The 14,021-nt window shown below is 46.5% G+C and overlaps 1 protein-coding gene across 2 annotated transcripts in view; it reads left to right on the top strand.

Annotated features, from left to right (window-relative positions):
- The first annotated feature begins 707 nt into the window (after positions 1-707).
- The window catches only part of Clcn6 (chloride voltage-gated channel 6), a 30,851-nt gene continuing 17,537 nt past the window's right edge, over positions 708-14,021 (top strand). Inside the window, exons 1-6 of one of the 2 annotated variants that reach the window (XR_007833621.1) lie at positions 708-957; positions 1,703-1,762; positions 8,459-8,524; positions 9,060-9,125; positions 10,854-10,920; positions 13,592-13,698. Coding sequence is in view for 1 of the 2 variants with exons in the window: in XM_051173451.1 (XP_051029408.1) it covers positions 871-957; positions 1,703-1,762; positions 8,459-8,524; positions 9,060-9,125; positions 10,854-10,920; positions 13,592-13,698 (453 nt within the window). In the remaining variant the exon portion in view is untranslated. The remainder of the gene's footprint in view (positions 958-1,702; positions 1,763-8,458; positions 8,525-9,059; positions 9,126-10,853; positions 10,921-13,591; positions 13,699-14,021) is intronic. The other variant, XM_051173451.1, reaches the window with a different exon arrangement.

The raw sequence follows: 14,021 nt of genomic DNA, 5'->3' as shown, positions 1-14,021 counted from the left end.
CAAAGGCAAGCGAATCTCTTGAGTTCGAGGTCAGCCTGGTCTACAGATAGAGAGAGTGAGTTCCAGGACATCCAGGGCTACATAGAGAAACCCATTCTCGAAAAACAAAACAAAACAAAACAAACGAGATCGATCAATCGATCGATCGATAACAGAGCTCGACAGACACTATGGCTGACAACCACCTTGGCGCTGGGTGGCCTGAGGGACGGGAATCGGGTCACCTGGTCAGTGGGTCACAGGTCTGGACGGCTCCGGAGGCTGGATCACGGCCCCAGACCCAGGCCTCTTTTAAGCTTGGGATGCCTTCGTGCAGGTAGGAGGCTGGGGTGACAGCCACTAGGGGTTCTTTAGGCTGGAGGAGCGGCCGGAGCCTTCAAGAGCAGAGGCAGGACGGGCCAGCCCCCAGCTGCCCGCCCACAAGGAGGCCTCGCCATCGGTGGGTGACGAAATGAGACATTCTCGACTCGGGTGAATTCCTCCACGGCGCCCCAAGCCTCCGAGCCACACTCACCGTCCTGTCAGAACCTCGGCGGTTGCGGCGCCATCACCCTAGCACATGCGGAGGAGGCGGGGCGCAGCCACCGGTTGCCAAGGGAAACAGAACAAGTGGCAGCCGGAAGCCATAGAAGGCGGCGACAGGAAGTCCCGCCCCCAACATGGCCGCGCCCGGCGATCTCTTGGGAAGCCGGCGCGCTACTGCGTCGTGTGACGCGAGCTCTCGCCCCACCCGTCTGCAGCCACTCCCTGCCTCGCGTCCCAAAGCTCGAGAGGGCCACGTGACCCTCCCGGGGCCAGTCACGTGAGGCGCAGATCCCGGGTGGGAGGGGGGTTGGCTTAGGGGGTCCGGAGTGGCAGGAAAGGAGGAAGATGGCGGGATGCAGGGGGTCTGTGTGCTGCTGCTGCAGGTGGTGCTGCTGCTGCGGTGAACGTGAGAGCCGCACCCCCGAGGAGCTGGTGAGCGGCGGCGGGGCTGGGGAGGGGGCAGTTGCTAAGGGATGACAAGAGGCGTTGCCGGGGGTGGGGCCGAGCCGAACTGCGCCGGCAGGTGGCTGCGGGTGGGGCCCGGGACCGCCGCCTAGGCTCTGCAAAGCATCCGCCTTTCTTCGGGTGCCCAAGTCAGAGTTCTTTTCTCGTAAGCTCTTTCTGGAGACCGAGGAGAGAGGATCTCGGCCAGCTTGGGTTGATGCCGCGCGTGCTTCCTTTTATTTCCATCCGAAAGGAGTTTTGAATGAATTTTCAGAATGAGCCCTGTCGCAAGACTTGACGCTCGTGCAGCCGGTGTAGTTTCTCCAGCCGTTTCGCATCCTATTCTTCACTCTTTCTGGGTCACGCTGATGATCCAGCTTCCCCCTGCAAAGCAGCCTGGGAAAACTTGAGTTGTGTTCTCAGAGTTGACGCGTACCCTCTGATTTCATATTTGGTCTATTGTCAGATGAAACCCAAATTTTCTCCTCACTAAGCTGCCATCTGACATCTTTCAGGTGTCCTGAAGGTGAGCGTTATGACCGGGGTGGGGGTGGGGGTGTCAAGCAATAGAATTGTAGGTCCCAGCTAGTGACCAAATACCCATCCCAAATGTGTTTTTTAAATTTTGTTCCTCTTTGGTGAAAGCTCCAGCTGACTTAGATTTTAGCGTTACTTCCCTCCTTCCACCCTTGACCAGCAAAAAGGACTCCATCCTGTGACTCTCTTTTTCCAGACCATCCTTGGGGAGACACAGGAAGAGGAGGATGAGATCCTTCCAAGGAAAGACTATGAGGTGAGGTATTTGCATGCTGACTTGGGTAACTGAAGGAGTGAGAGGCCTGGCCACTTCAGACTTCCAACCAGAGATGCTCTTTGACCTTCTGCCCCAAGGTGTGAGGGGGAAGAGATAACGGATCTGAGAAATGCTGCCTAGCAAGTCCTTTTCTCATTTAATCCCCCACACAAGGTCTGGTGTTAGTGCATTACAGTTCTGCCTGGATACAGAGTGTATTTGCCATTTAACTTTTATCACAGGGTCAAAGCTCTTTACTCTGTTGCACCTGAGCTGTTAGGAGACCTTACTTCTCAATTCTGACCTTTGTTTTTGTTTTTTTGTTTTATTTTTCCCCAGTTTTTCAAGACAGGGTTTCTCTGTGTAAGACCAGGCTGGCCTGGAACTCACAGATATGTGGCTGTCTCTGCCTCCTGAGTGCTGGGATTAAAAGTGGGCACCATGACCTCCTGGCTCATTCTAACCTATTGATGATAGTTTCCAGTCTCAGATATGGAACTTTTAAGAGTGTGGGGCCACAGTGTTGTGGTGCCCCTTTAGTCCAGCGCTGGACTTGGAAGGCTGAGTGGGGAAGACCCTGTCTGGGAACCCACAAAGGCTGCTCCATTAACCCTATCCTTACCAAGACTCTCTCACTCCTACTTATAGCGTACTTGCCCAAGGTTGATAGCATGCTTGCAATGAGTTTTGTGGGTAAATGTTTTTTCAGGTGAATCTTTCATATTTCCTAATTAGCCATCTCTACATATGAGCTTGTGGATTTGCAAGAACAAATCCAATCTGACCCTTAAATAGGAAAGTCTGCTCAGCTTGCATCTTAAGAGTTAACTAGAAAACTCTTCTGTTGAAATGTTGCATGTAGTGGCACATTTCTATCAACCCAGAAAAGAAAAAGACAAAAACCTATAACTCTCTATTAAATATATATAAATATATTGAATATATATATATACAACAATGTATATATTTAATGTTTCATATAGCCCAGGCTGGCCTTAAGCTTTCTGTTCATAACCACAAACAGCAAGAAAAAACTTACTAGGGAATAAGAGAAGATAATGGGGAAATGAATGTCATTAAAATACATTATGTACATGAATGAAAATAATTAAAATAAAATGTTAAAGGTTTCAACTGTGGAGGTGAGGGGTGGGGAAGTTGCTCATTTCCCAAACCAAAGAAGAGTGTTTATAGCAGAAATAAAAGGTGAGTCCCAGTGGAGGAGAACAGGCTCTGGTGGGTAAGGTCATAGATTCCCTGGTACACGTGTACCAGATGAGGTTCCCTGGTGTTGCCGTTGTTTCTAACCTCCTTCAGCAGCTCGACTGCGGTGTTCAGGCACAGATTATGAAGTTCATCCAGTAAAAGTAGATCATTCCAGATGGGCGTGTTGGCACATGCCTTTAATCCCAGAGGCAGAGGCAGAGGCAGGTGGATCTCTGAATTTGAGGCCAGCCTGCTCTACAGAGTGAGTTCCAGGACAGCCAGGGCTGTTACACAGAGAAACCCTGTCTTGAAAAACCAATAAATAAGTAAGTAAGTAAGTAAGTAGATCATGCCATATGGTTCTTAGTGTGTCTATGGAGTATACAACTGTCACCAGTCAGTTTTAGTGCATCTTCATCCCAGAAGGAAACCCACACTCATTAATAATCACTGAAGATCATTCCTCTTGCCCCTGACTCTGAGCAGCCTTTTTATTTATTTGGGGATGGGGAAGTATGACACCTTTTTTTTTTTTTTTAATTTTAAAATTTATTATGAGGGGGCTGGAGAGATGGCTCATCAGTAGTTAAGAGCACTTTTTCAGGGATCCTGGGTTTGATTGCCAGCACCCACATGGTGGCTCACAACGGTCTGTAGCTCCAGTTCCATGGGAATCTAATGTTCCGTTCTGGCTTCTGTGGGAAATAGGTATGCATGTGGTATACATACATACATTCAGGCAAAACACTCAGACATGTAAAAAATAAGAGCTAATGTTATTGTTAAGAGGAGGTGCTGTGCTTTGAGGATCACATATGGAGGTCAGACAACAATTTTGTGGACTCAGTTTTCCATGTGTTACTCACTGAGCCATCTAGACAGCTTTTGTGTTGTTTTGTATTGTCTTTCAAGACAGGGTTTCTCTGTATCCAGCCCTGGCTGTCCTGGAACTCACTCTGTAGACCATGTTGGTCTCAAACTTGGAGATCTGCCTGCCTCTGCCTCCTGAGTGCTGGGAATCAAAGGCAAGTGCCACTACTATAGCCAGCTTTTTTAAAGACAGAGTCACTCTCTGAAGCCTTAGATGCCCTCCATTCCAGCAATCTGTTTGGATTAGCGCCACACCCAGTTTAAAGCAGCCATTCATCTTTATGCCTCTGTAGATTTGCTTCTTTTGGACAACTGAAACTTGTTTGTGGAGCCCATTCCCTTTCCTCCTTGGAGGGAAATAAACTAGCCCTGACTAGATCAAAAGGAGAAGGCAGGTACAAACTGTGAGCTAGGCACAGCAGGAGAGGTAGATAAGATAGCCACTTTCTCCTTAGGGGAGGGGCAAGATGGGTATAGATAGGTACCTTCAGAAGAGAGTACTTGGTTTTAATTTGTTTTAAATGTGACATTTAAAATAAAGGCAACTTCATTGGATTTTACATGGGCTTTAGGGGAGACATGAGAGAGTTTAAAGAACAAACAGACTTTGTCTGGGACAAAGTTTGGGCTATCTGCTAGATCTTCGTCCTGCCTTGTGATTCAGGCTCCATCATCTTCCCCTGTTGATGGGTCTGGAGAGGGATTCCCATATTTTGTTGACTGTCCTGTGGTGCCTCTGCCCTTAGGTAGACAGAGGCTTCAGCGGAAGCGCTTCCTCTTGTCACCCAACTCTGTGCTCCATTTTTGGTTCCAGATACATGAGGCTTATTTACCCACACATTAAGGAGTTCTCCAGCAGACAGTGGCTGGCCACAGGGAGGCAGCAACAGAGCCTACAGGTTGAGGGGTCCACATCACTGACTCTCTTCAGATGTCTATTGAAAGTGGTAGGATTCTCAGAACTTGGGAGGCAGAGGCAGGTGGATCTCTGTGAGTTGAGACCAGCTTGGTGTACAGAGTGAGTTCCAGAACAGCCAGAGCAACATAGTGAGATCCTATCTCAAAAAAAAAAAAAAAAAAAAAAAAAAGAAAAAGAAAAAAAAGAAAGAAAGAAAGGGATAGGTTGTTCTGCTGCCCAAGTCTGATTATTTTTGTAGAGACATGCATAGATCTCAGGGAAACAGTGGTTTTGGGCAACTTGTTTATTAATAAGGGGTATAATAAAAGGTATAGATGTACAGGCAGGTAGAAGGTGTGTAGGTGAGATGTTGGAAGCTTCCATGCTGTCCCCTGGGAAGCCACCCTTCCAGCACCTTCATGTTAACATAGGTTGTGATGGCGTCCTTGGCCATTGGTGAGCAGCGTAGTCTTTAGCTCTTCTTCTCCTGGAGGTCAGAGGTTAGAAAACAAAACTTTCTCTCCCCGCCTTCTTGTTTTCTCTTTGAGACACAGTGTCCCAGGGCCTGGAATGTATCTCAGGGGTTGAACACTTTTCTAGCATGTGCAAAGTCCTGGGTTTGATCCCAGTACAACAAAAGGAGGAAGGATAGGGAGAAAAATAGAAAACTAAGCAAAACATTGTCTTGCCTTGCCGTGCAGTACAGGTTGGCCCTAAACTCTTCTGAGTGTGGTATCATAGGTAGATGCAAGTTGAACTTTGTAATCATGTCTCAGACTATGTGGTAGCCAGCTACATCCTGGTTCTTTTTTAGGGGCACAGCTCTTAGCCCAGCCATTGTAATAGCATATAGAAGGCATTCTTCATACTCCAGGAATCCAAGGGTCTGAAAGAGTTGGTTCAGTGATAGGAGAAAGACCTCTTATGTATTTCACTGTAGCACAAAAAGAGACTGATAGATTACAACATCTTTATTTTCCTGTTTGTTCCAAGAGAGTAGTTACCCTAATTGACTTTCCTAAAGAGTGTGTGTGGTAATTTGAATGCAATCAGCCCCCATAAGCTCATGAATAATGGCACTATTGGGAGGCGTGGCTTTGTTGGAGTGAGTGTGTTCTTGTTGGAAGAAATGTGTCACTGTGGAGGCAGGCTTTGAGGTCTCGTATATGCTCAAGCCATGCCCAGTATCTCAGACCACTTCCTGTTGCCACCATGTCCCTCGATGATGATAATGGACTGAATTCCTGAACTGTAAGTGAGCCATGCCAGTTAAATGTTTTCCTTTGTAAGAGTTGTTGAGGTCATGTGTGCATGAATCTGTATATATGTTTAGTCTCTTGTGAATTCATCCCCTTTCCTTGATGATTTTCTTCCTGTGTTGTGCTTATTTGTTAATCAGAAAAGGGTTATTTTTTTAAAGATTTTATTAATGTGTGTGGGTTGCGTGTGGGTAGGCACACATGAATGCAGATGCCTACTAAGGCCAGAAGAGGGTGTCAGGTCCCCTAGAACTGGAGTTACTAGCATTTGAGAGCCACCGTGTGAATGCTGAGAATCAAACTTGAGTCTTCTGGAAGAGCAGCAAGTGCTCTTAACAGCTGAGCCATCACTCCAGGTCCCACTGATTATCTTATTAAACATAAAAATTAATCATAGGCATAGTGTTTACAAAGTCGAATGATTGTATAGCGTGCATCAAGACCTGGACTCCATCCCCAGCACTGCCTAAACCAGGCATGATGTTGCACACCTGTGATCCCTGCCCTTGGCACAGGGAGACAGGAGGATCAGAAGTTCAGGGTCATCTTTGGCTACATAGTAAGTCTGAGGCCATCCAGGGCTGCATAAGATCCTGTCTTAAGAGAAAAATAAAAGATGCACACCAGAAGAGAATTTCTATACCCAGATGTGATTGTCCAAAACACTACTTTCTGATATAGTAAGTCTAATTTTGTTAAATCAAAATGGGATTGTGTTATACATTTTGTTTTTGTGGCGCTGGATAATTTGTCTACATAGCTCTAGGCTACATACCTGGCCTTTGATTATACATTTTATTCTTCATCTTGCTTTTTCTGTTTTGTTTTTTGAGAGAATCTCATTTTGTAGCCCCAAATAGACTAGAACTCACAATGTAAGCTCAGAGGCCTGCCTCTCTCTCAGGTGCTAGGATTAAAGGCATGTGTCCCCACACCTGGCTTGCATCTTGCTTTAAAACATTTTCTTTTTAATTATATATATGGAGCTGAAGAGCTGGCTCAGTGGTTTGTCTTACAGAAGACATAAGTTCTGCTTTGAGTACTCTCTTGATGGCTCACAACATCTGAAACTCTGGTTCCAGGGGACCCAACACTTTGGACATCTACAGTCACATACATGGGAGAGCTTGCACACACACACACACACACACACACACACACACACGTGCGCACATGCATATATGTGTGTGTGTGTATATATATATATATATATACATATATATATATATATATATGGCAAAATGAAGTTAATCAAAAGATTTTTTACATAAAAAATAAAAATTATATGTATATGTGTAAGTATGGATTTGTGTACATGAAAGTATGTGTATATGTACATGAGAGTATGTACGTATGGATTTGTGTTCATGAGAGTAGTGCCAATTAGCTACCTGATATGGATGCTGGGAGTTGAGCTCAGGTCTTCTGCGAGAGCAGCAGTGCTCTTAACTGCTTAGCTATCTCTCTAGCCCTTACATCTTGCTTTTTTTTTTTTTTTTTTATCATTTCTCCATATCTGGTGATAAAGACATACTATAATGGTTTGATGGCTACCGGTCCTAAGATGTATGATAACTGATTTCCCACTCATCTGCTCCCAGCAGTCACGGATGGATTAAATTATTATACATCACACCTTAATTTGGCTGGCTTGGAACTTATGCCTAGAAGTAAGGCCACAGGCCAGTGTCCAGCTTGCTTATTAGCTGATGTGGCAGTGGAGATCGTTACAGGGAGGGAAAGCAGAGACTGGACTTTTCTTTTGTTGAGACACTGCTGCTTCTCTCACAAGACCTAGAAATGAAGTCCCTTCCTCTGGATGTCGCTCAAACTGTCCCTGGCACATGTGTGCACTATCCGTAGGTGTCTGTGATCTCTGGAGCATGCTGAAGGGATGCTGCCTGAGGTGTAGGAATTAGAGGAGCTGGGCTGAATCTGTGCCTCTTCTGACTAAATAAGAGGTTGCTTTTAAAAATAGAGCCCATCTGGGTCTGCCTTGTGCCTAACCTCCTTTTCATGGAAGCCACCTATAGAGAGAAGTAGAATTAGTTGATCTGGGTTAACTTGGTTCTGGCTGACTGAAAGTTTGTTCACATTTAAGGATTGAAGTTGGGCAAGAAAATCTGTCTTTTCCTTTTTCCCAGTGCTGGCCTGGGACAGAGGGCCTTATGTACCCAACCCTACCACTGTCGTTACTTCCCAGGGCAAGCTTTCTCCTGAGCGTGAGTGCTCTCCAGAAGCTGTGCGCTGGGTCTCACTGCATATGTGGCTCACTCAGAGATCCATTCATGAAGAGATTCGGAAGCCATCTGCCACAGGGTCAGAGTCTGCGTTTACACGAAGCCTTCCCTGACACGTGGATGCCCCCCTCTCCTGCTGAGCAGGAGAGAACTAGAGCTTTTCTTGTGTTAGGTTTTTGCCAGTTCTTCTGTGGATGCCATTATCACTGTCGTGTCCTTTTAGAGTCTGGACTATGACCGCTGCATCAATGACCCTTACCTGGAGGTATTGGAGACCATGGATAATAAGGTGAGCCCACAGCTCTTGATCTCTTAGGACTGAAGAGGTCTCAATAGCTTATTTTTTGTCCTCATGTGACCCAATAAGTGTCCTTTTTCTTTTTTCTTTAAGCCTTTTTGTGGAAGAGTGGCGTTTAAATCCCTAGACCCTGCTGCTGAGATGTCTCAGCAGGAAAAGGCTCCTGCTGCCCAGCCTGATAACCTGCATTTGATCCCCAGGACCCAGATGGTGAACGGAGAGAACACACACACACACACACACACACACGCACGCACGCACGCACGCACGCACGCACACACGCACACGTGTGGTGGCACATGCCTGTCCCACCCATACATACAAAATCCCTAGACTTCCTCCTGCCATCCAGTGTACCCCAGTCAGCCTACCCAGCTGAGCCCTATAAGGTTCATCAGTGTCTTTGTGAGGCACCTGAGGTTGTCCCTCACCATGCTTGCTGTCTTCTGTAGATTTGTCCAGAGCCAGTTAGCAAAATGCATCTTTCGCTGTCACAAATGCAGCTTTTCTTTTCCCTTGTTAACAGAAAGGGCGAAGACACGAGGCGGTGAAATGGCTGGTGGTGTTTGCCATTGGCATCTGCACTGGGCTGGTGAGCAGTGGGATGTGGGGAAATGGTGGGTTGGGGTTGGGGGATCAGATTGGAGGGAAGCCTTGCCTGGTGAATGGCCTTTGTCATTTGTCATTGTAACATTTGTAGCATTGGGATAGTTGTCACTCTGTTTAAGGCTACCTTTTCCCTTGTTCTTTTGAAAGTTAATTCTCCTGGCCTGCTTTTTCACATTGCTTTTGCTTTTGCTTTGAACTATAAAAATGAGTCACTGGCTATCCAAGCACTCAGGGCTTCCTTGGTCAGTGCTTAATGTCTGTCGTATGATTATAGAGCATGACTGTCATGTGAGTATAGAGCGTGACCCGTGCCTGCTAAGTCAGTCAGTCCTTCTTCCTGATGGCAGGTAATGCACAGCAGATGGAGGATGTTGAGGTCACACTGGCCTGCTCACATTGAGTTGGCATAGGAGGTGAAGGGGCATGACAGGATAAACAGGGCACCTGGGCTCCTCAGGTTCACAGATGGATCACAGACAGGGAAAGCTGTTCGTATCACCAGAGGTGATGGTAGCAATTATGTCTGGAGCCATAACTACAAACTTAACATCACTAACACCAAAGAAGAGAAGCTGGAAGAGTCAGCGCCCAGCAGGAAGACACATGCCACATCTGTCCGGAAAATGGCAGAGGGGCTTAGCCTTGTTACCACCTTTCTTAGGACTTGGCCACAAGTCTTGGGCTTAACTCTCCATGACACACCTAGGTAATATACACGTTTCATGTCACACAGCCGTAAGGGACACCCAGTTTCCATTCACATGGTACCCATGAGATTTTTACTGTTCTAAATTTCCAAGGAACATCTAGTGGCAGTAACACAGTTGGGAGCCTGTTTGCTAATATTCTAAGGGCATCAAGGGGGATGAAATTGTGTTGGTTTAGTTGTTTTATGTAATTTCAGTGTGTGTGGCGGGGACGGGGACTAAGAACAAAAGCACCTGTCCCGTGTGTTTCTGGTTGTGGCTCTTCCTGTAGTAAGCATCATTTGCATGTAAGAGGGAGTTTTTCCTCCTAACTGCCTCATCAGTATCCTCATCCCCTTAGGTGCTAAGAAGGCAGCCTCCTCTTTTATGTAGCCGATGCAGCCCTAGCTCCTCTCTCGCCCTTTGATCTGTCTCCACTTTCGGCTTCACTTAAAAGGCTTCTAGGCATTAGCTGGAGGGAGGCCAGAGTTAAGCAAGAAGCTTTGATCCCACTCTCCCATATTAGAAGGTTCCTGGGCATCCCTTAGACTCTGCAGTACAATAGTGGCATATAGTTCTCAGGTAGCCAGCGACTGATACTGGTCCTCAGTCAAGAGAATGACTTTTCTTATTCCCTAATGAGAATCCCAGACCACCCACACGCCCAAGGAAATGTCCTCTAAAGTAGCATTCTAAGCGATATGCTTGTCCAGCTAGACACCACCGAAGACATCTGGCTATTCTTTTGAATCCTCCTGTGGAAATTGCCAAATGGCTTCCCAGGTCACTCAACCTTACCCTCTCAACCAAAGGAAGACTCTTCCTGTCTTGTCCTGTGCCATCGTTTTTCACTCTGCTTCACCTCCTCTTTCTTTGGAAAGGCAGAGGGGCCAGGCTGGGGCAGATCTGTGACCAGACCAGAGTTCACAACCCCCATTGTTACTGGTGCGCTGAGGGATGCAATGAGGGAGGGTGAGGCTCTTAGGGGAGAGATAAAGATGTGTGACCGCCTCTTCTCTTCGCAGGTGGGTCTCTTTGTGGACTTCTCTGTTCGGCTCTTCACCCAACTCAAGTTCGGAGTGGTTCAAACCTGTATCCTTTCTATGGCTCCATTGTTTCAGGCCCCAGGATTCTTGAGTCTTGCTGTAACAGTGAATGTGGTATTTGAAAGGCCATTCTGCCAAGAGGTTTTAAATCATCACTAAAGGGCAGGAAAGCAAGATCATTTTTTTGAGACAGTGTCCCATGATATAGTCTTGGTTGTACCAGAACTCGCTATGTAGACCAGGTTGCCTCAAACTTAGAGATCCACCTGCTTCTGCCTCTGCCATTGCCTCTGCCTCCCAGATGGTAGAATTAAAGGTGTACACTAGTGTACCCAGCTAAGAAAGGAAGGCTTTAATTGGGATGTTAATACACTGGGTAGGTAAGACACAAATGCCCAGAGATGTCTTTGCTCCCAAGGCCATGCATGCATTCAGTGTTCTGATCAGAACTCCCTAGAATTCCTCAAAGAACTCGGCCTTGCTCTTCTTACAGCAGTCCGAAAGAATAAAGGGCCAAGGTCATCGAGATAGTTTGAATAACTAGGAGGCAGACAGATCCTACTGTTGTCAGGACAAGAGAACAAGATGTTGCCATGTGCAGATGTAAGCTGTCGGTACGGGAACACCAGCTAGAGAAGCAGAGCTCAGTCTACACGTGTTGAAATGTCACTGGCAGTCAGTGTAACAGTCAGTGGGGAAGGCCTGCATTGTTCAGTAAAGGGTGCTGGGCATTAGCAGTCACTGTCCACATGGGAAATTGTAGATCCCTCCTACTCATAGAGTTAAATTCTGGATAGATTGCGGCCATGTTATCTTGTAGTTTAGTGGTGTTTTTGAAATAGGGTCTCTTGTAGCTCAGGCTAGCCTCAGACTCTTTGTAAGGCAGAGGCTGGCTTGGGACTTGTGATAGACCTGCCTCAGCCTCCCAAATGCTGGGATTCTGTACCATCTCTCTGAATGTTGACAGGCATAAGTTCTTAAAACTTCAGAGGCACAGGTTGGAGGCAAAGACATTATCTTAGTCCTTGATCTTAAAACTTGACCACATTTACTACTTCATTTATCATTAAACACTCCATTTATGAATCAAATAAGAAACCCCCAAACAACAATAAGCAAATGCTGTAAGTAAAGGGAAGTCTGAGTTCTCAGCCCAAGATAGGCTTTCACTGCATTTAAGAAACAAAGCTAGGCCTCTTGGTGCACACTGTAATCTTAGCTACTGGGGAGGCTGAGGCAGGAGCTGTGCAAGTCCCAGGCCAGCCTGGGCTCTGAAGTGAGTCCTAGGCCAGCCTGGGCTATGTAGACCATGTCTCAAAATGAAAAACAACAGAGGACTGGGGCTGTAACATAGTAGAACACTCGTGTAGCACCTACAAAACCTTCTTAGTGATCCGTAGTACCATGAGAGAGATGGACAGACTGACAGCTCAATTCCACACATCCAGAAGAATGCCTCCATCATATCAGAACACAGTCAAACCACCCAAGGAGTTCCCAGAGGAAGACATGGAATGGCCAGGAAGCTCTAGCAAGAAACAGGAGCATTCACATTCCTTTGTTGGGGCTTTTAAATTCCTTCTCAGATGTGGGCTTTAGATACATTAAAGGCAGCTTTCGTGACAGCTTTATGGCGGCAGACGTTTGAATCACCGAATGAGGGAATGGAGAAGTTATGGTTCACTCATACACTGTAATTGTATGCAGAAGTGAAACTAAACAAGCCACAGCTGTGTGCACCAACATGGCTCATTCTCAGGCAGTGTCGCACTGAGGGATTCTGTGTGATGGTACAGTAGAGGGTTGTAGGGACACGAGGTACTCGGCAAGTGGGGCCCAGTTGTTTCAGGCTATTGGTGTCCCTTGAGTGGGAGGGAGGAAAAAGAAGTTTTGAATGGGATAGCTTTATTTTTAGTGATAGCCGAAGTCACATAGGAGGTAATGTTGGTTTGTTCAAGCTGGGCTTCGGGAGGTGTTGGTCACTTTTGTAATGTCTGGGGTGGGGAATTCCATAATCTTAAAGTTTCTAATTTATTTTGTGTACGGGGCTGGATGTAAAGATGCCACTGTATATGGATATCAAAGGACAAGTTGTCATCTTCTTCCACTGTATGGGTCTCAGGGATCAAACACAGGCTGTTCGCCTTGGCACCAAGTACCTTTACCCACAGAGCTGTTTGACCAGCTCCCAAAATTAACTTTTTTTTTTGTTTGTTTGTTTGTTTGTTAGTTTATTTTGGGACAAGGTCTCACTTAGCCCTGTCTGACCTGGAATGTGCCTATGTAGACCAGCCTGACTTTGGACTCACAGAGACCCATCTGCCTTTGTTTGGACTAAAGATATGCACTGCCACACCCAGCTAACATGGTTGGTACAGGGCTGGAGAGATGGCTCAGCATTTAGGAGCACTTGCTGCTCTTCCAGAAGTCCAGAGTTTCATTCCCAGCACCCATAATCTCACAAGCTCACCACCACCTATAAGTCCAGCTCCAAGGATCCAACATCACCTGGCTTCTTTGGGTACCTGCACACAAGTGCACATACACTTGCTCACACACACACACACACACACACACACACACACACACAAAACGTTTAAAAGTTACTGCACGTGGAGCACTGGGAGACATGCACTGAGCTGTTGTCGTGGCCACCCCATCTCACGTGATTATGGGCACATGGCTGAGAGCCCTTTTCCTTGACTCAGCCTCTGTAGCGGTGGAGGAATGCAGTCAGAAAGGCTGCCTTGCCCTGTCCCTCCTTGAACTCCTGGGTTTTAACTTGACCTTTGTCTTCCTGGCAAGCCTTCTTGTCTTGATAGAGGTAAGGTGGTTTGGAAATTGACTGACTGTGAACACTGTGTCTTTTTTTTTTTTTTTTTAAGTTCACTCTGTAGACCAGGCAAGCTAGATCTGTGTACTTACTGTTCTTCAACTACATGTTGGAAAACAGGTACATGAGGCTTGTAAGATTTTGCAGAAATTATCTACATTTCACCTGGAGATCTTTCTATAAGTAAAGCCTGCGGTGTTTGGGGAGATTAGTGAGGAATGTATGGATGGGAAAGATGCTCTTCATCCTCATGACCTTGGGATTCCCTGCAGAGTGGTTTACCGATGTGTAGATCAGAATCTTGGAAGGCGGGT

The sequence above is a fragment of the Phodopus roborovskii genome, unplaced genomic scaffold (assembly GCF_943737965.1).
Source record: "Phodopus roborovskii unplaced genomic scaffold, PHOROB, whole genome shotgun sequence".
In the NCBI taxonomy this organism is placed as follows: domain Eukaryota; kingdom Metazoa; phylum Chordata; class Mammalia; order Rodentia; family Cricetidae; genus Phodopus; species Phodopus roborovskii.
Note: the sequence above shows the minus strand (reverse complement) of the source record. Positions and strands in the feature narration are given on the sequence as shown.